This window comes from Ischnura elegans, chromosome X (genome assembly GCF_921293095.1).
Source record: "Ischnura elegans chromosome X, ioIscEleg1.1, whole genome shotgun sequence".
Taxonomy (NCBI): Eukaryota; Metazoa; Arthropoda; class Insecta; order Odonata; family Coenagrionidae; genus Ischnura; species Ischnura elegans.
The window spans coordinates 100,865,540-100,886,468 of record NC_060259.1 but is presented as its reverse complement, the minus strand read 5'-3'; the positions used below and the strand labels follow the sequence as shown (position 1 = coordinate 100,886,468).

The following is a 20,929-nucleotide window of genomic DNA, read 5'->3' as shown; positions in this document are numbered from 1 at the left end:
TTGATAAGTCTCACTGTAGCTCAATGTCCACTCACTTTTTTGCACAGATTCACACACAGAATGGAAAAATTTAACTGCGTTTCCTTAAACTTAAAAACAAGTTATGAACTGAATTATGATATATTCCACCAAAATCTCTGTTCAGCTACACTGTTAGTAATTTTTTATGCACAGAGCATGCAATGTAAACTTTCTCCCCTCTCCATTCTTCTCATAGAGAGAGAGAGGGCAAGCTGATGAAATACACAATGCATCATACAGTGCAACCTCGATAAAATGAGACCCCACCGTGCCCTCACTATGGCAAATTGTTGTGTTAATGGAGGTGGAGCAAGTAATGCATTGAGTGTATCCATGGCACTAAAAACTATTTGAATCAAAATTACTATATTCTTGTATTAGAAATGATATCAACTTGAAATTATTTCATGAAAAACATAACTTAGATATTATGCTTATGTCAATTAAGAAAAACAAAGCAAGCCACAAGAAACTGCTACTATTATAACACACATGGGTAATAATTAACAAAGAAATGAAGAGTCATGTGCATCTGATGAACCGTAAGGCCAACAAAACTTATAATTTAAGCATATATAACTTAGCCAGTAACAAATTTAGCCAACGTAACTTAGAATTTATTGATTTAACATTCTCGATGATGACTGTGAATCATGAAAAAGAATGCAGATTTTTAAAATTAAATAATGAAAAAATACAGCTTCAGCTTTTCACAGATGTCATCACCAACAGTGTGCCTCTAGAAGCATCATTGCAAGAATTGCCCCATACTGCGTTTTGTTGGGTGTAGGTTGTAAAAGAGTTCCATTTGGTCTGCATTATATCACGTGGAATCGGAGGATCTTGCTAGGATCGGAGTCCTTTCTTCCACAGCTTCGGGTTTACACTGCAGGCTTTACCAGAATATATGAAAGAACATTTTCGCCCTTTAAATTGGCATAAACAACCTTCCGAGCACTTGAAGTTGTTGATTCTTAATCTATGACTGAAATACTCTGCTTAAGCCTTAAGCATAGGTGCATTCTCAGGAGTTTGCACAAATTGAAGTTGGCAAAACCACCCTAACAAGGGTCCTTCTAACTCTTCCTGTTCTGCATTCCTTGGGTGCTTTTGCTCTAATAGTTTGCACTCCCACACCTTGGCAGACCTAATCTTTCTCTTTGTTTTTTAAAATGTGAGAGCGAAAGAGGAAGATAAATTACACCACATACCCACTTCATGTTTTGACAATATGCCACTCCCGTATTGCTCTGTTATTTTCATTTTCTCACTTAGATTAAGTGTTTTGCATTTTTTGGCCATGGTGTCCACCTTTCAAATGCCCTCTATTCATGAACGTGCGGGTATGCTATCAACTGCTTTCTACCACCTGAGGAACAAAAGAAGATTGAGCATTCACATGTAAATGCTACAATATTTTCACAAAAATGAGCTACATGTTTATTTAATGACAGTTCACCACATGAATTTGAGGCTGAGTACGCCTTGTTAACGCCATGTCTAACAGATCACCTGCAATCACAGAGATTGAAGGTGAAGGGTTGGTTAATTTTTTCCAGTGATGGAAACCCTCGCTATGGGGAGTGCCAACGCTTAAAAGGGTCTTGTGAAAATAAACTTCTTTACATGCTAATCATAAGGTCATTTGTCGGTGCATCAGCTATCTCTAGTAAGAGAGGGGATCTCGCAAGAGCCTGTACTAGCTTTAATGCCATTCCACTGTATTTTGCTTATGCCATGTAATGAATAAAAAGAAACACCGTTATGCATTTCGATAGGCAAAAAACAATAATCTGCAGATGATATGGATTGTCTGGATATGGATGGACACTGTCTGTCTGAATTGTGAGCTTGAAGAAATGTAGAGTTATGAAACAACACTTAAGCCTAGTGTTGTTGAATTGTTGGTGGGAATATTTTAATATTGTGTACCCAAAATAATTTCGGGAAACCCTCCATTGTTTGGATCTTCCATTCTAAAGAATTCCTGATTATCGATCTTCTGTGCCTCAGTGTCTCACGCTGTGGCTGATTGTCTCGTCTTCTAATAAAGGTTTTCAAAAGACTTCCTCTTCTCCTACTCTTCTTAGAACTTCCACTTTACGCATGTGGTCTATCCATTCCATCTTCAGCATTGGGCTAAAAAATCATATTTAGAAAAGTTCCAACCTTGATTTCTCCGCTGCTGTCATCGTCCATGCCTCACTGCCATAAAGAGGCATGCTCCTAATGGAAGTCCTGATAAATTGCTCCCCAACTTCAATGCTCATATTTTCTGCTGTGAGAACATTCCTCTTTTTGAGGAATGCCCTCTTTCCTTGGGCTATTCTACTATTTCCTTCTTGCTTCATCCATCATTGGTCTTTCGCCTACCCAAGTAGTACAACACATTCATCTCCTCCAGCTTATGGTTTCCTAGTTTGAGGTTGGTCCTCACTTATTCCTTTCTACTGTAAACCAATACTTTCATTTTCTTTGTATTGATTTTTAGCTTTTATCTTATAATTTTGTTTTCCATAGTTAACAGAATTTTCTTCTCTATCCCTGCTATGTCATCGGCAAATGAATGTTTGCCAATTTATTCTCTGTGGATTTTCTCTGCTGGCACTTTTTAAGGACCAATATGGCTTTCCTTGTGATCTTATTTTTCCTATATCCAAATTGATCTTTATCCAGGACCTCCTCGTCTTTTTGTTCTTTTCTCCTGTGTATGATTCTTGTTAATACATACCTTCAACCCTTGAGCAGTTAAAAGGTAAATGCTTTGCAAGGAAAATTTGAGGAAGAATTCTTAGTTGGGTCTTATAAGCATTGTCTTACTGCAATTTACTTTAATTAAAACTGATTAAATTTCTCCGGTACTAGGTGTATGTTGTTTGAAAATTCCCAGTTGTATGATAACATTAATGGGGCAAAATTTTGGAAGATTGACATCTTCAAGTACCCATATAGCACTAACTATCTACTAGATGTCTACAAAATATCTAGAACATTACATTAATTTTTTCTGCCTCTTTTGTCTTTTTTCAAAATTTTAGAAAATTTTCATCCACTATAACTAAATTTTTGCATTATTAATCATGATTTGTAACAGATTTGTCTTCATGTGTATTTAATGCTGTGAATTTGTTTTTCTCCTTTGTTACATGCAATTTTAGTCCACCTACTTCTATGGAAATGAATTTCTATTATGAAATGGGAAATCTTCCTGAAATTGCCAAGTGGAGGCTCCCTCTCTTGACAAATAGCTACAAGAATACTGAAGAAGCTCTCCAGTCTCACCTGACCTCTGTATCTGTGGCCACTAGCATAGTTGGTATGTTTCATGTATTTAATTTTACTGGTATGAGTAAAAGGGCATTAATCCTACAATTTTATCATGTTATGCTTTAGGGTAAGAAATGAAAGACTAGTCAATTGTTAAGAATGCAATTTAAGATGCCATTTTTTACAGAATTTGTAATCTTGTAGTAAATATATATAATGTGTAAAGATTTTGCTCGATTGAAAGTTAGGAATCGATAAAATAGCAATTGATAAGTCGCAAAATAACTGAGTGGGATAAAGGAGTCATTACCCATCAGGCACTTTTACCTCAGTCAATAATTATGCGAGCATAAGAACGTTATTACTGGTAGTATTTTGTTTCAAGTCACTCAAGAAAGTTTATCCAATCAAGGTTTTTCAAGTGGAATGGCCAAAATTTCTTACAGAAAAGAGGCATGACTCATTTCCTGTTGTTTGTTCTGTTATTGCAGTTTTGAAAATTGAATGTATTCACCTATTCCTAAGGATATTCCCTCGCTCTGCTCTGGGTCTGCATTCCATATTAATTATGAAAGACACTTTGTTTCTTCCACAAGTTTATAAAATTTCTTATTTATTACCAGTTTTGGCTATTACACCATTATCAAATGCAGAAAATATATGGTGGGGGCAGGTTTATATATACTAGTGTTGTTAATGTGGGGGGAGGAATTTAGAGGGAAATCTTACCTTATTTACTGTTTATATAAAAGGGTTTAATTTATACTAAGATTATACACAGTTACTTGCAAGTTCAAAGTGCAATCAATCAAATAGTGACATTTTTACCAAACAGTAAACATACATATTAAGGCAAAACAATTTTCACATAGCTTTTTTTCTGGAGGGCTTAATGTGTGGACATTATCGCTTGATGCTCCAATAATAGTCGTACATACATACATGTAAATACATCCCATCTATCGAGTGCCTCCATGATCTAATGTAGGTGAAATCACTCAATCTGCTCATCATGATTATTGCAGGATATTCTGGGAAGCTATCAAAATGGATACATAAAAAATGCAATTTAATGCTTATCATGCCTGTGTAATTCCATACTCATGTGAATCCAAGAAAGTCTTCAACTATGTTTTTCAATGCCAACCAAGCATTTTATTTAAGTTTTGTCTTTTTTCTCAAGAAATATTCATCTTTCATGACCTGCCGAATCTGTCGACCAGCATAAACAACTGATTTTATTTTTTTACATGACAGGCTCTGGAATACCAAAATGAGATATTGTCTCTTTCAAGGTCTGAGGCAAAGTCTGGAAAGCTTTAAAAAATTGTTATATCAGAACCAGTTTTATATGCAGAGGGGGAAATAATGTTCTCTCTGTTGACAAGAGGTGTAGAATGTTTGTATCACCGTGGTCAGGTAGCCAATTTGACTACATCGAATCCGTTGTGAACTCTTCTGTCCCCCATACACACAAAAGGGCTACTGTGTGTATCTGCATAGCTAACCAAGGAGGAAGCAGGCTATTTTAAGGCCAACAAAGGTGATCCATTGGTGCATGTGATATTTATAGCAAAAAATCAAGGACTCTTTTGATGTGTACATTTTCTTCACACAAGCAAACTGAATGGCTGAGTGGGACAATACCGAATAACTTTCCACCCTGGAGGATGACTCACTTCAAGCTCCACTTTGAGAGTCAATGAACAATCTCCATCCAGTTGTGCTATAGGCTTGAATTTCCAACGTCTCTATTAAATTACTATGTTACGGCCTTACACAAATCTGCCATAACTTCATAAGTATTGCAGATAGGAAATTTTATTAGGCAGGAGTAGCTCATAGCATAGCTCAGTAATCTAAACTGAATTGGTTAGATAAGCTGTGTCAGTGTTATATATTTGTGGAATTTCAATTTACTCACATGAAAAATCTGTAAGAAATAGCAAAGAAATTTCTCTAATTAGGATTCAGGAAATGAATGGAGTGAATAAAATGCCATCAGCTAGGCTGAATTTATTCTAGCTGACCCCATGCCATAAGTGTCTATGGTAGTGTATATTATGGGTGTGTTGGCATGATATGTATTTATGTATATTGATGATACTGGGGTTTCACTTCTAATTACTACTCAATTTATTTTTTCCAGATTCGGAAATAAATTTCCAAAACTATTCTAAGTGGTTGAAAGCTCCTCAAATTGAAGGCATTGATTCCAGAACCATTTGCAGCCTTGCTCTCAAACAAGGGGTAAGTTTTGATTAGTGATGGGTCGGTTCCAAAATTTTATCGATTCCGATCCCGATTCCGATTCTGACATTTCGATTCCGATTCTACCGATACCGATTCCATCGATTCCGACGACATTGGCTCCAAGAAAAAGACCACATATAACTACAAGGGAGGGCCCTGAGTAAAGTCATATTCACAGTTATAATTAAGATTAAATACTACTTATATAAATCATGTAATATTTGGCCCTATCAAATTCTCAAGCAGAAAAACCGACATGCTCTGAATGCTCAGCCAACAGGTTTTGATGTCTCCATGCTACAGTATTACTGCCTGCAGAAAATTGCCTTTTGCTACATAATTGTGTGACTGGAAAAGTACTTTCCTCCCAAAATTGCAAGATTTCGGAAACTTGAAGTATATCATTGATCTTCATGGATCTTGAATCCTCATGGAACTAAAGTTGCCCAAGCAAATGAACTAAAGAACTTAGCTTTAGTTTTGTGGAGCCAAAAATATCCATGCTTCTCACGTCGTTTAATCAACCTTAAAAACTCTTTGTTTTTTTAAGTTCAAGAAAGAAACTAAACGCTACCAATGAATATCACATCGGACGGACGCAGTAATAAAAAAGGCTAAAAGATGCCTAGTGATGTGAAAAACTTCTTTCCGCGCGACTCGGTTGTTGCCTTTCGAGGAAACAGTTCATTTTCCTCTCTCTTAAGCATGCCGACTTAATCTCTTCACTTAACTTCAATACCCGAACCATATTTCTCAAGCGTGGGATGGTTCCGAAAAATATTCAATCCTTAGTATTTTCACTCGAGTAATGCGTTAAATGGTCAAGTCGATCTATACGTAACCCTTTTTAACGCCCTCAGTTTAGTTTTTTAAATCAATGAAGACGATTATCCGTGCTTTAAATTACGATTATCAATTTTAAAAAGCTTGAAAAATCGGCCTCAGTTACCGAGTTCCGCGGCGTGTGGCTCAGCCTTGGCGCACGATTGAAAAATCGCTCTTATTTCCTTTTTCGCATAAGTTTTTTTCCAAGATTTCTGCTCAGTACCCTTTAGAAATCTCTTTTTTATATTGTGGTTCGAATTTTCCGAGTTATATTTTTCGTAAACGAAAGATAGTTTCTACTTTACGTGAAATTTTAAGTGAAAAACGGGTCGACCATTTTGCGCTGTAAAACCAGACAGATGAAAGTCAAAATCTTCAAAAGTCATTGGAAGTATAGACAAAGCACCAAGTGAAAGGAATATTGCGTATTTTATCTCATAAAAATCATATTAAGGCAACACCACCTGGATAAATTTAAAAATGTTTGAGGGTTAACGAGATCGCGTGTGGTTTTGAAAAGTTGGTCATGTTTGGGCCACTGTATCATCACTTAAGCGTCGTATTTAGGTAAAATGGCATTTAAGTATATATCTGGTATTATTTATGAGTATTAACCCTTTCACTCCCAAGCATTTTTCAATGTGCATACCCAAAATTCCCAAGGGTTTTTTTATGAAATTATTAGTACTTTTCTTAAAAACTCTCATGGATTTATTTTAGGTTTTATAGACATGGAAAAAATCACACATATGTAAAAATAAATGACGTTTTCAAAAATGTTAATTATCATTATGTATAAATTTTAGTTTTGCATTAATAAATTTATAAAATTAATACTTAAAAATGTTTTTACGAAAAACTTAACTTTATGGCTTATTGATTCATAATATTTTTTTCATTTTGCTATTATTGAAAATTGAGTTACATTAAAAATTTAGTTTTTGATAGATCTATCTAAATTTTTAAGCATAAACAAAAAAATTGTTGTCATAAAAATTTAATTGTTTTTTAATCTGTCACAATCACTTTTGAGCAGTGCCTAAGCCAGTCTTCTGTAAAAAAACAATGAAATATGTATATATTTATATATCTAGGCCTTAAATAATACAAATTATTGCTATTTTAAATTAAAGCTAAAGGAATTGTTTAAATTTTAACATTGCATTTATTTAAACAAATGAATGACTTACATATGCAATGTTATTTCTATAAAAACGAGGGCAAACAAATTATGATGAAAATTATTTCACGGAGGATTTTTCATTATTTGTTCAAGTTGTTAATGGAATAAGTACATAGGTACACTTTTGATTAGTTTCACGTTTAAAATATCACGTAGGAATAAATTTTGCCTTTTGTTCACAATCACTCTTTTAGCACTTATGCTTATGAAAACACTCCCCATGCAAACCCCTGTTGCATCTGACGCACACTGTTCTGGATCTTCTTCTTTGTTCCTTTGTGCTGCAGACACAGCATCTGTATTCTTTTCTCCCACCCAGTTTCCTTATTCCCGGTGAAATACGGCCCCTCACTTCGCACTCTTCCCTGAAATTCAACCACTCAGCTCCTAAGTTTTCAATTATACTAACTGTGTACATAAGTCTTGTCAGAGGCTTTCCAGGTTCTTTGAAATTTTCCTTATATATTATGTAGCTATTCAAAACCATCCTACCAATAATGTTGAACGCTACTTTCTTCCAATATTTTAATGTTTTCCTTTCATCTAAATATACATAGAGCATCATGTCTGAAGAGTCTACACCTCCCATGTACTTGTTATATTCCAAAATTACTTCCGGTTTCACAGTTTTTTTCTCGCGGCCTTGTCTCAATTTTGTCACTTCACTATTCCTTGCAGTCGCCTTACTTGAAAGAAGAATCACAGGTCCTTTTTGAGATTTTTTTTTCCCTAAATGCACTGGCTAGAATACAGCCAGAACGGCAAAACATTTTTTCCCCAACGGTGAACTTCTTTTTGAAAAACTCAGGCAGGAATTTTCGGTTTTTTCTAACAGTTCCTGTAATATATGTACCCATTTGGTAAAGTTTGTTCACTAAGGGAACTGACATAAAAAAATTGTCCACAAAAACATGGTAGCCTTTGTATAAATAATTGTTCATCTGAAGGAGTTTCAGTACCACTGTATATCCCAGGCCATGTTCCTTCACCTCCATCCTTTCTTCATCATTTGATCTACCTTTGTAGGTAAAGAAACCTAAGCAATAGTTTGATACAGCATCACACAGCATCCAAAATTTGATTCCCCAGCGGTGATGGTGCTTATTTGGCAGGTACTGCAACAAACTTGTACGGTTTTTTGTCCCCACCAGACTTTCATCTACACTCAGAGTTTCGTGAGGGGTATAATGGTATCTAAATACATTATTTGCATGGTCAACAAGGGGTTGATACCTGATGCAAGGGTCATATCTGGGATCGTTACGGGCCGTACATTTTTTAGGGTCAACCAGATGAAAGAATCGCAAAATTTGCTGGAAGCGATTCCGCGGAAACATTTTTCTGAACCAAGGGGTACGCTGAGAAGGCAAAGTCGACCAATATGAAGCTATGGTGGGCTTCCGTATAATTCCCATGTTCAAAATACAGGCTAGGAATCCTTTCATTTCCGCAATTGTAACTGTTTCCCACTTCAGTGGTGGTGATGATCTTCCTGAATGAGAGGTAATGTTTTGTTTTGCATATCTATTTGTTTCAGTGACGAAGAGGTTCAAAAGAAGGTCCGTAAAAAAAAGTCTAAAATAAAGAATTGGTGGCGAGTTAGGTTGTGGGGCTTTCTTGGGTCCACTTACTTCTTGGAACTTGAACTTAGTGGGTATTTGTTCTTCATTAGCTTGTACTTCCCTCCATTCTCCGTTGTCACTGTCTTCGTCACTGTCCAGCTCACCCGAAGACTGAAACGAATGCTGATCTCCATCACTATTGTTCCCCGACTCACTGTCACTTTCGTTGTAGTCTGATTCACTTTGATTGGATGAACTGTCTAAAATTTCCAAAATATCCTTGTCCGTTACGCGTGATGGTCCAGCCATTATTGGTGATTTTTATTTTGAAAAATATCACTCACACCACTAAAAAAAGGCACAAGACTTTTATACGCAGATTTCGCTGCAACGATGAACTTATCGCAAATTCAAGTGACTCAATGCACAGAAAACACAACGCGAAGAAAAGTATCCGACCTCTGATACGCGCGAGTTGATGCAAACTAAGCCGTCGGGACCCCGCATGCAAACCATTGCATTTGTAACTGATGACGCATTCTCAGAAGTTGCCCACAAAGTAGGTGTCAGCAAAGCAGTGACACAATGAATCACTTATGTAGATAAGGAAGATTAGGATAAAACACTGTGAAGCCATCACTTTCACGGCAACTATTCGGCGACGTTATCGGCCACTTGCTGAGGTTCGCTGAAAACATTTTATTCGCGCGCCACGCACGATAATCTTACCCTTAGAGTACTCTTCCTGTAAACAAGAAGTATTGTTTCCTTGTGAATAAAATGTAATAATGTAAGTCAGATAAGACGATTCCTTTGAAATGTATTTCTATACCGAAAAAGGATTTGATTGTAATAAGGAGACGTCGAAATATAATTGCAGCGGGCGGGAGATTAGAGGTTAGATAAAATGTTACGTCGTGGAAAGAACGGAGTCATACGCACCAGTGTATTACACGAATAAAGACGAACGTGATGTAGTGAAGTGAATAACAATAAATCACGCGTAAAAGCGTGCCTAAGCTTGTTGAGAACATCATAAGGTCATTATTCAGCCGTGGCGGCAATTTACGAGAGGAAAAAAGGAGTTCAATAAGCTGTCAGTTTACATAAAAAATTACAGAAAAAGAACATTTCAATTAAATATTTATTAAAATTTATCCTCAATATAACTTATAAACGATAGTTAGCAACAATGACGTACAAATTTTCTAATTTCGCTTAGTTATAAAGTGGCATAAGAATTTCGACAAAATGAGTCAGATTTTACAAAGAGTTAAAGAAAGAGCGTCCATTAAAATATCAAAAGTATAAATTAAATTATATAAAAAATACCTAAGGATAGCAAAATATGTATACATTCATTATAAAAATAAATTAAATAATAACACATCATAGTTTATGTGAAATATTGCTCTAAGCAAGCGGCCGATTAATCGGCCGCTTGGGCGTATTGGGTAGGAAGGATGCGGCCGATATATCGGCCGCTTGGGAGTGAAAGGGTTAAGGCTAAGTTTCAAGTCTCTATCCCCAAAAAGGTGATTTTGGACTGGATTCCAGCTTTTTCCGATTTCGGACCGGTGTGCGCCGGGTCGGTAGGCGATCGGACGCCGCGGCTGGCGTAAAGATATTCGGCCCCCAAATCGACAACTAAAGTGTATTCGGCAAGCTGAAACTACCAAGCTAAGGCATTGGAATGACTTATCGGATTTAAAAACAGTATCACTACATGAGTTTCATGATAGCGCTTCCTGTCGGCAGACTACTGGACCTACTATAGCCTCGAAAGGCATGTAACCGTAACTTATTCGACTCGACATTTGCAATGCTACTCGAAATACTCGAGTCGAGTACCAACTACTCGACTCTACTCGAACTTTCGAGTACTCGCAAATCCCTAGAAGATAATGTGTTTTGTTGTTACGATAACGCAGCGCAAAAATTCAAATGACTTGGAAACGCAGTCATATTTAAATTTGTGGTTTGAAGTACCACTGGAATCGGAATCGATTTTTCACATTGGCAAGTACTCATTTTCGATTCCGATTCTTGGCCGAGAATTGAAGAATCGAGGAATCGAACCGACCCATCACTAGTTTTGATGTTTTTCTTCATTATGAGGGCTATTTTTCATTCACCAGTGGTGCATTCTAGAGTAAACAAATAAATTTATGTTTTTAATGGTTATAAGCAAGGTACAAGGCATAATAAATTTCAACATCTCAGCAGTGAGTGTTTAAGTTTTCCTTATTAATCTATTCAACACAAGGAATTGGGGCTCACTCCATTGGTGTTGATGTTCTTTCATACAGTTATCTTCCTCTGACCCAGACCATTTGTGCAATGAATGCATTTTTCTGCCAAAAATATCATTGCCCAAACTTTGTATGAACCCATCCATATGGACTTGTTTTGATTTTTTTATGTGTAAGGTTAATATGTGAGTTATGAATATACAGTAAAACCTCCTTACAACGAATTAGTCGGGACCGGAAAAACCGTTACTTTGCTGTAGATGGGGTTTCATTGTATAGAGATGATGTGCGGGTTGCGTCGTCGCAGTGGCATCCAAGTGTTCCGTGAGCTTTAGGATGCAAGTGGAGTTAATTTCTCAATTTTGCTTTATTCACCTTCAAAAAAACCTTTCCCATTGCGATGATAAACATTTTTTTATTGTATATCATCAAATAACATGGCTATTGCTGTATGATTTTCACACTGGGTATTTCTGATTGAAATTATTGTTTTGCTCATTTTTTTTCTGCGTAGAGCCACATCGCTTACTTTGGCTATAGTCTGAAATTATAGGAACACCAAAATTGATGCCTGTAGATTATATATTTTTAAATTACTCCATAATTTTCCTGAGTTTCTAATCGATATTATTCATGGAGTGAAATTATTTAAGTTGATATCAATTGGCAGTTTTATGCAGTAATTTTTCTCAAAAGTACACACATTGCCTTTTAGCATTACGAAATGAAACACATCGTTGGAGTCCCATTGGAATACCAGTAAATGTCTATGTGCGTGACCGGTATGTACTATGTATTCATAAACGACGATGGAAGTTATGTGGGGCGACTTAGTTACTACAAGTAAAAAAATGTGGCAGTTGGCAATGCACTGAGGTCAGAGTGGCAATCGCAGATTATGATGCCTTCATGGAAGCTGAAAACAATCGGTATTCTTTAAAGTTTCCGAGTAGGCTTCTGCAGAGATTATGATGATATTTAGTGATTTTTCCGGGTATTCTTCCGCGTTTATCCATTTTGTAGGACAAAGATATTTCGCCAACGTTCCAGTTGGCTTCCTCAGGTCCACTGAAGTGTCGATGCAGAAAGTTGTTCATCTTATATACACCCTGTGTGCCGCCTGTTTTTTGTGGAGGTGTGCCCTGATTGGTCAGGATCTTTGAAGACCCTTTTCCACGCGCTGGCGAAATTGTAGCCGTCTTCACGGTTGAAGTTCTTTGTTGTTTTGGCGATTTCAATTGCCTCCCTGATTATTATCGGGTAGTAGCGGCCTTCTTTGTAGAGCTCAAACTCATAAGACCACCACCCTAAAGACATCTTTGGAGGAGTATACCAGTTTAAATGCAGCTGCGGTGATTCCTACATCGGCCAAACATCACGAGCACTGAAATGCCGAGTCCAATAGCACAGAAGGGCCGTAAAAAATAGCCAAGGCCGCTACTACCTTTGACTTTACGCGACTGTCCATTTGACGGGTCCAGGACTTAGCCAATGACATTGACATTGGGGGTTTCTTTAAAATTTTGCTGTAAGGGGGTTCGTTGTGTAGAGGTTTTACTGTACATATTTTCAAAGCTTGGTCAAGTCAATGTAATTTATGAAAATTATTTAATTTTTTTAAACATATTATTAAGTATCATTTGTATTGTTATTTCTTCTATTAGTTTTCATAGACAATTTTTACTTTTTATATTGCTTTCATTTTTAAATAATCATTCATTTCTGTCTAAGATACCTAATGAATATTGTCACTGAAATCTGTCTTCAGTCTTGGTCCTTCTTGACATTTGTACGTCACAGATAAACAAATTAGGTTAGAACTCTTGAGTGGTAATGGATTTTTGTTTTTTCCGCATATTGCTTTATCATTTAGTATAAGATGTATTTGCATGATGGCATCAGCAATAAGGAGTGGCAAGTTTATCCTTCCAAAGAAGACTTTCTTTTGCGAGTCAAGGATTGCGTCATGCAGATGCCAAATCTGAAGTATGCCACTGCTGCCATGAACTTCACAGCAACCAAATTGCCTCCAGGTAAGCTTTGTTTTTTTTTTAGTTTTTGTCTTCAGTTTGTTTTTTTAAGAATTGCTGATGAAAGTTTTTGCGAGCAAATTTTGCCATAAATCCCTGAAATGCCTTTGAAATCCTAATGATGGGAAACCTCTCCAGAATGAAAGTGAGCATTTCAAAATCTATGTAAAATATTTTTGGGCCTCTTTCATATTCCATGATTTTTCAGGTAAATCTCAAGGAAACCTTTCCATTGTGACATACCCTGGCATTTTAAATAATGGTAATGAGGCACTGCGAAGGTATACTTTCATTAAGCATTTTAGCACATAATGATAGAGCTGAAAGGTGCTTCATTACGATGAAAGAGCATTAAAAAGTATTTGCAGTAAGACAATGTTAGCCTTCATAAGCTGCAGCTCTGAATAAGATTTCAACTGTGTTAATTGTCATGATAGCAGGAAAAATTATAATCTTCAGAACTATTATGACCCAGTTACAATTCAGTATTCTGACTGAAGTATTCACGGCTGGAATTCCACAGGAAATTGCAAAAGGCTTGACATAAATTTTAATAATTTTTGACCTGAAATTTTATAAAACTTCCGTTTGAAAATATCTCTGTGGAATAATTTATATCAGGGAATTATGTAAGTGTTTTTCAGGACATGCCTCAAAACATCAAAAGTCCACTTGCAATGCGAGGTAGATTTTTTGAAGGTGTTTTCTGGAGCTATAGCATTTAGCCATAACATAATATGTACACATGACTTTTGGCTGCCTGCCCTCTTCTAAGTAAGCAGCCCGCAGCTCACTTTGTTTTTCGAAGGAGGACTTTTATTTTTTCCATATTTTGAATTTTTTAAGTGATCACTGGTATTTGGAGATCCTAGAATGCTAATACTTTAGGAAATGGGAACGAAGAAATGGAAAATTACACTTTATACAAAATTTAAAATAGAGATCAACAAGATTTATTTTCAGTTAAGCCTTTAAAACCATGAGTGTCAAGCTAAGTTAGAAATTTTCAGTTTTACCAAGCCTTCAGGAGTATTGAACAACATTTCTATTCAAACCTCTTTTCCTTCCAACATTCCACTTCTACGTCCAATTTCATACATGTATATATTCACATGAAAACATGTCCAGTAACGTGATGTACTATTCAAATTCTTTTTGTTATTAGAATCTCCCCTTTATGCATGTCGTACATATTTTTAAAAAATTTAGTCTGTCAAATTCCTTATAGCATTGCTTGCTTTGTATTCTTGAAAAAAGTTGATAAACTGACTTGATTCTAACCCATAAATTATTTTAATATACATATATATAATGCTAAATACTGAAACTGTCTACTTTCTGTGTGGGGTTTGTTAATGGATGCATGTTTTTGAAGATGAGCACTATGTCAATTTTCTACTTGATTTGGATGTTTGTATTGTAGAGTGTGTTATCTTTCCATTGCATGTGAGCCAAAAGTTTTTTTTTTTTTTTTTTTTAATAAATGGTCTTCATTTTTCTCTTAATATTTCAGGTGTTGATCAGGTGATCGCCATGGAGTTATGCTTATCATTGGCAAAGTTATGGCTTAAAGACTCTGGGGAGTCTGATGAAGCTAAAGTTGTTGTGGAAAAGGTAATTTGATTGTAATGCTATTGAAAAGATGTTCTTTACGGAAGTCCTGTGATTATTTGTGTTATGAATTCAAAGTTATCTCTCTCTAAATTACCTTTATTATCTCAGGCTAATATTTAGATTTGTAATATTTCATACCTCTTTTTCTTCCGTCAGGTGGAAAACAAGTATTTGACACTCTCCCTCAAAAATATATTATATAAATATGGCTTTGGCAAGCCAAAATATTTGCAGATGATTGGCCAACCCAAGGAACTCATATCAAGCCTTTATTATGATGTAACCACATTTGAGAGCTCAGTTTTGGCTCGAAAAGATGAAGGTGAGGAGAAGAACATGAAATTGTGTAAATGGCACAATCAATGCTAGCATGATTTGAATGAATGTTCTTTCATCACATATATGAGTGTCTCTGGTGCAATGTGGATTGGATACGAGGCAAGCATTATCTCTTCCTCCCCACTTCATTCTCTAGGAGGCACGGCCATTTGTAAGATACAGTAAGTCCTCGATGTACAAAAAAGGTGCATTCAGAGACTTTCTTTGTTAGCTGAAAAACCCAAAAAAGGCATCACTATGTGTATATATTCTGCAGAAAAATGAAATGCATTACATTTATGTGTTAGAGCACACTCACTGGTAAATCTGAGCATGCAATGAGGCTGGAGTCTAAAAAATTTTGCTGTCTGCGGGGAGAAAGAATGGACAAAACCATGGCCTCTGTTAATACAATGTTAGAGTGTTGTATAGTCATTAGTCATTCATTTGTCATTATTAATTACTTCATTATACCTTAGGGTATTCAAAAACCGTGAAAAATACTGAAGAGGGTATTCTGTCAGCTAAATTGTGAATGCTTATTGAGTTTACCAATGACTCATTAAGGATTAATGTGAAGTTGACCTAGCATTTGGAGTCCTTGTTTAAGCATTTTTGGGGAGTCACAGGAGATTCGGCAATCCGCAAAGAAGAGTTTTCCTTGGGCATTCATCATGCATTTTAAAATGCTTAAAAGTTGGCTCATTACTCCCATTTGAAGAAACTGTAAAGGATGTGCAAGGGGCCAAGTAGTTCATGAGTGTGTGTTTGAGAGTATGCATTTATTTTACAACTGTTATCATAAGTATGTAATATTTTACTTTCATTTTTATGAATACATTTGGGTAAAATCTCACCTAAGGTGAGACTACATAAGGTGTTGAGTAAAATATGATTTGCAGGGATGGACGTATCCAGGATTTTTTTCGGACCCAGATCTGGGTTTGATCCTTGATTTTCAGAGCCAGATCTTTGGGTATTTTCGGATCCTAATGCATCAAGTTTCTTCTGGGTACATGCAATCAAAGGAATGCTTTTTAGATTTACATACGCATATTTATATTTTTAATGATTAAAAATAATTTTTATAAGCTTTCAAATTATTTAAAAAAAACGATAAATCTTTACGCGCTCAGGATATAAACTGTTACCCTTGCGTTTGGAAATGAAAATATGTTTCAATCTTTGGATAAACCATTGACAGAATTTTGATATTCCTCACATAAGTTTCTCCTGTAAGTCACCATAGTCCTCTGGTCGTCGTCGCCCGGGGATTGATGGGGAAAATGGTACAGAAAAAGGGAGGGCTCATGTGGGGAACAATCACACTTTATTCTTACTTGAGTCGTGTACACACGCCGTCTGCCCCCCAAGGAGCCGTCGCTTTCCTCTCTTGCCACATTTCCGCTCTCGGGTCGAGTGCGTGGAAAGGTTGCATTCGCAGTCTTGCCTTATGCTGTAGGGATAGGGTGGTTAGGAACGTGGGAACGAAAAGGAACAAGTGCTGAGTTTGGATGTGAATGGAAATGAGGCAAGGAAGACAACAGGTGCCTCTTACACCCTCAAATTTTGTCACTTTCTCATCGCATAGTGACTTGTGTTTCACCCGCAAATATGTCAGTTGCAATGAGGTGGGTTTTGCACTTTTTTGCGATAGTTTCACGTCACATTGTACGCACATGGTTCTCTTTCCGAGAATAAAAATGTTTCTACCCAATGAAAGACATTTTTATCGGTGGGTCATTAAATTAAATTTTAACTGTGCCATCTGCAACACAATTAGCAATCTTTATAACAACATTAGCTTCACGTGGGATGAGTTGTGGGAACGGAACGAAACGACTGCTCAGCGAGAGGAAAGGGTGGGTCCTCCTAATTTGTGGGTCCACGGGTGGCATGAGCCTGCAGGTATGACGTGGTCCGTGTAGGTCTTCTGTTTTGGATGAGAAAGGACATAGGATGGTCACCCTTGGGTAGTGAAAAATCATAAAACGGAAAAGGTAGTCTAGGACAAACATGTTAGATCTTGCTATTTTGTGACGTCATTGCCCTCAAAGCGAAGTTGGGTGACCTATGTGATGTATACAATAGGCCGTATCTTCTTGTGCTGCTTGGGCAATGTTGAGTATTGGTATAGTCTTGTCATAACTAAAAAAACTTTAAATACACCAAAGGATGAAGTTCGCCATGAAAAATATTTTACTTAGCCGGAATTCGAACCTAGATCTCCTGATTGCCGGTCAGGTTTGTTTCAATCACTTTGAGCTTTAAAAAACCTAGGTATGTTAGAAATGCAACACATTTTGTATCATTCTTTTTTAATCTCGTGCACATCATCCAATTGCCGAAAACTATCAAGACATTATCAGGCGTAGTAAGTCACGCACTAAGCATTTGTTCTCCAGAAACCGAGAATTGAAGCAGGTAAGATGAAAAAGGTCAGTTGGTGAGATGAGACACGGATGAAACACGCTTCCTTTGTTCTTGTGTAACTTGATATTTTCCATTGGAGATAATGATTTATGAGGCCTTGGAAAGGAAAAAAAATACCAGAGGCATGGGGTGATGGAGGGCCGTGGGTGATTTTTTTAATCTACGACATAGTCACTTTTGATGTGGTTGTTATCCTATGGTGTTGAGATTATCCCAATGGTTGTTCAATCTCTTGGTAAGATTTTTGATTTTCCCAAGAATACATTTAAATTTGAGGGTGTTTTAACGTATTTGGGTAACTTCTAATAAATAAAAGCACTTAAAATATTTTTCCCATTCGTTTATAAACAAAAAAATGACATAATTATGTGCAAATTTCTTGATAAATACTTCGACTAATTTTTCTAAAGGAATTGCGGACGACAATCTAGACACACACGCACTAAAGGAAATGGATATGCCAAATCGTTAATGCAATCATTTAAATTTTAAAAATAACAAACTATGCAAGCAAAATTAATTTTTCAATTTTTTCATCCTTATTGGCCATCACTGCCTCTGAAACGACATTCGTGACATTTTTAACGCATGTGGAACGATTATTGCATGTAAATAGAAAACATTCGTATATATACCGTCTCATAATTTTTACATTTTTCACGTGTTAAACAATGACCCGCCCTACATTGAGGTTCATGTGCAGAAGCAGATAATTCAGGAATTTTCCCCAGTCTCATTGCTAGAAAAGCCTATGTGTCTGCTGGAAGAGTACCTTTTTTCACCCTGGACTTGAAATGTTCATCTACAAGGCTAAACGTGAGAGCTTCCATGAGCTCTATTCTTGGTCTTCGATGGATTTTTTTCAAAATTCTTAGCTACAAAAATCACGTGGTCGCTAAGAGTAGCCATATAAAAAAACTGGAGAAATCGTGATAGAGGCCACCTTCGTGTTCGTCTTGAAGGGGAGTAATTTACACACTTCTGGTCCACAGAATCGACACCTCCCTTGGTTGAGTTGTAGTTCAGGATCATTTCAGGTTTTACAGTTCGTTTCGATGTCCTCTTTGCAGTGCAACGTAGAAAGCACTTCAAAAGAATTTCACATCTGTTTCGTTTAGTGCAGTACAAAACAAGAGTGCAGGTATCCTGGAAACCAAGAAATGAAGTTGCAGCCTATCAAATTTAACAGGGTAGAAACTCTCTGTGGGTTTAAGGATTTTTTCACGGTACCTAATAAAGTTAGACCATTTTATAGCAAATAAATGGCTAAATCAAGACTTGAATAGTAATGTTTTGCTGTTATTTTCCCATTCGAATTCATTCTATCCCAAACGCTGTTCTGCAAATCATCATGCCTGTTCCATCTGTTTTACAAGCTCTTCTAGCATCTGCCTTCCAACTTTTATTTACAGAGAGAGAGTATTTAATTCCAAATAAAGATATTATTTCTATACGAGAAGTAGTGATGCCCTGATGTCCCCTCTGCGTATGAAGATTTTTTTGCGTCTAGCCCGAAATAGCTTCTTCTGGTGTCCGTTCATTTTGAGTTGTAGGTATTTTCCTCCATTTCTGTAATGTCCATTTCCCTCGGGTGGGGGTGGTCGTGGTCATTTCCGTGATTATCTTCGCTGCCGCATCATTCCCTTGCGAGCGCAGTGTCACAGATGTGGCTAGCGATAGCTCAGCTGCTGTTGCTTTCTCAAACCAGTCACTTCTCTGCTCTTATTGTTAAACCTATCACTAGACCTCTTAAAGTCTTTTTTAGGCCTTTCTTTGCCGCTTTACCCAGTAAAACCAGGAATTAGATAGCAATAGTGATATAAAATCGCCTAGGAGGAAAGTAAAGCCAATACGAATACGTTAAACAATAATAGGTTACAAACTGTGAAAGGAGTCTCAAGGAGATTATTATGCATGTCAGGTGGGTATACCCATCTGTAACCAACATCGACGTTTTTTTTCAAACCTGTCGCTGGTTCTCTTGCATTCGTCCTATTTCTGGAAATACGTATTGAAAAAGTATTTGTTCATGACATTCTGCATTACTTCCTTCGTCTTCACTTCCTGCTCTCAGTTAAACTTATTGAGAAGAAATTGAACAGCAAATTTCCGTTTTGAGGACAACGAATTTCCACTTCCATTAACAATACCGTCATGTATTTCTTTTCGTGTTACTTTCATTTGCTCAATTTTTCTTATCCGAAATATCAACTGTATGAATCATCAAAGATGAAAATCGAAATTAGAGTATAATACCCTGCATAATGCAACGCACGAAATCAGTGAGATATTTATCTTGGAAAACATAGGAACCTTTTTATCTGTGCAAGATATCCTCCAGTAGTGGTAGTTCGTCCTCAATGCTGAAATCTCACGCTATAGGGAAAATAGACCTTGGTTCCTCCCTTCCATAGCACAGGCACTGAGATCCTTTGACACTTACTAGTAAAAGTTGACTAATTTGCTCGGTAAAATCGTGAAAGGAATGTTTTTCAATCAATTGGGAATATGCATTTGTGGAAAACCCGGTGCTAGCCACCTCGTAGAAATCACCTGTATCAAAGATAAGCGATCCTCAAAATGGCAAAAATCCTTCATATAACGAGGCAATAAAGCAGTTAGTGGTATTTCTACAAACGGACAGCTATGCTTTTGGTAGAAAACTTTTTAAATGCTAGATAAAAATCGTAAGACTGAGGTAGGGTTTACGGTCACAATAGGGGTTACCGCGGTAGGCAGGGTAGTGCCCGCTGCCACTCTTGAGCCCTTTCCAATTTTTGAGCTGACGGGAGCTATGTAAGACCTAGGAGAATGTGGTTAGCAAAATGCGGGTGCATTGCGGTAAGATATGGGTTCTCCAAGAACAAGAAACTATTTCCTTGCAGCCGTGCGCTTTCCGAGACAAGCTTCTGACTTGCCAGCGCAATCGTTGAGTATGTAACATATATCTCATGAATAAAATCGTAATTTGCATATTAAAAAATCAAAAAATAACACTTATATGGAATTTATAATGTATGCAGGAGTAGAAAACTATACTGTCGTCTCATCTTTAGCGAAATATCCTCAACTATGCTGAACAAATTTCCGCATCTAATCACCGCGTCGGGTGGTTGGACACTCGGACATATAACTTGATAGGAGAGGTTGGTGTAAGATTTCTCTTTTGAG

General features: G+C 36.7%; 2 protein-coding genes across 2 annotated transcripts in view; one reads left to right on the top strand and one right to left on the bottom strand.

Moving 5' to 3' along the window:
* The window catches only part of LOC124171903 (mitochondrial potassium channel-like), a 62,604-nt gene that overhangs the window by 5,846 nt on the left and 35,829 nt on the right, over positions 1–20,929 (bottom strand). The gene's annotated exons all lie outside the window — the stretch shown is intronic.
* The window catches only part of LOC124171901, a 139,764-nt gene that overhangs the window by 93,036 nt on the left and 25,799 nt on the right, over positions 1–20,929 (top strand). Inside the window, exons 28-32 of the mRNA XM_046551298.1 lie at positions 3,180–3,337; positions 5,438–5,538; positions 13,237–13,396; positions 14,907–15,007; positions 15,164–15,329. Coding sequence (XP_046407254.1) covers positions 3,180–3,337; positions 5,438–5,538; positions 13,237–13,396; positions 14,907–15,007; positions 15,164–15,329 — 686 coding nt within the window. The remainder of the gene's footprint in view (positions 1–3,179; positions 3,338–5,437; positions 5,539–13,236; positions 13,397–14,906; positions 15,008–15,163; positions 15,330–20,929) is intronic.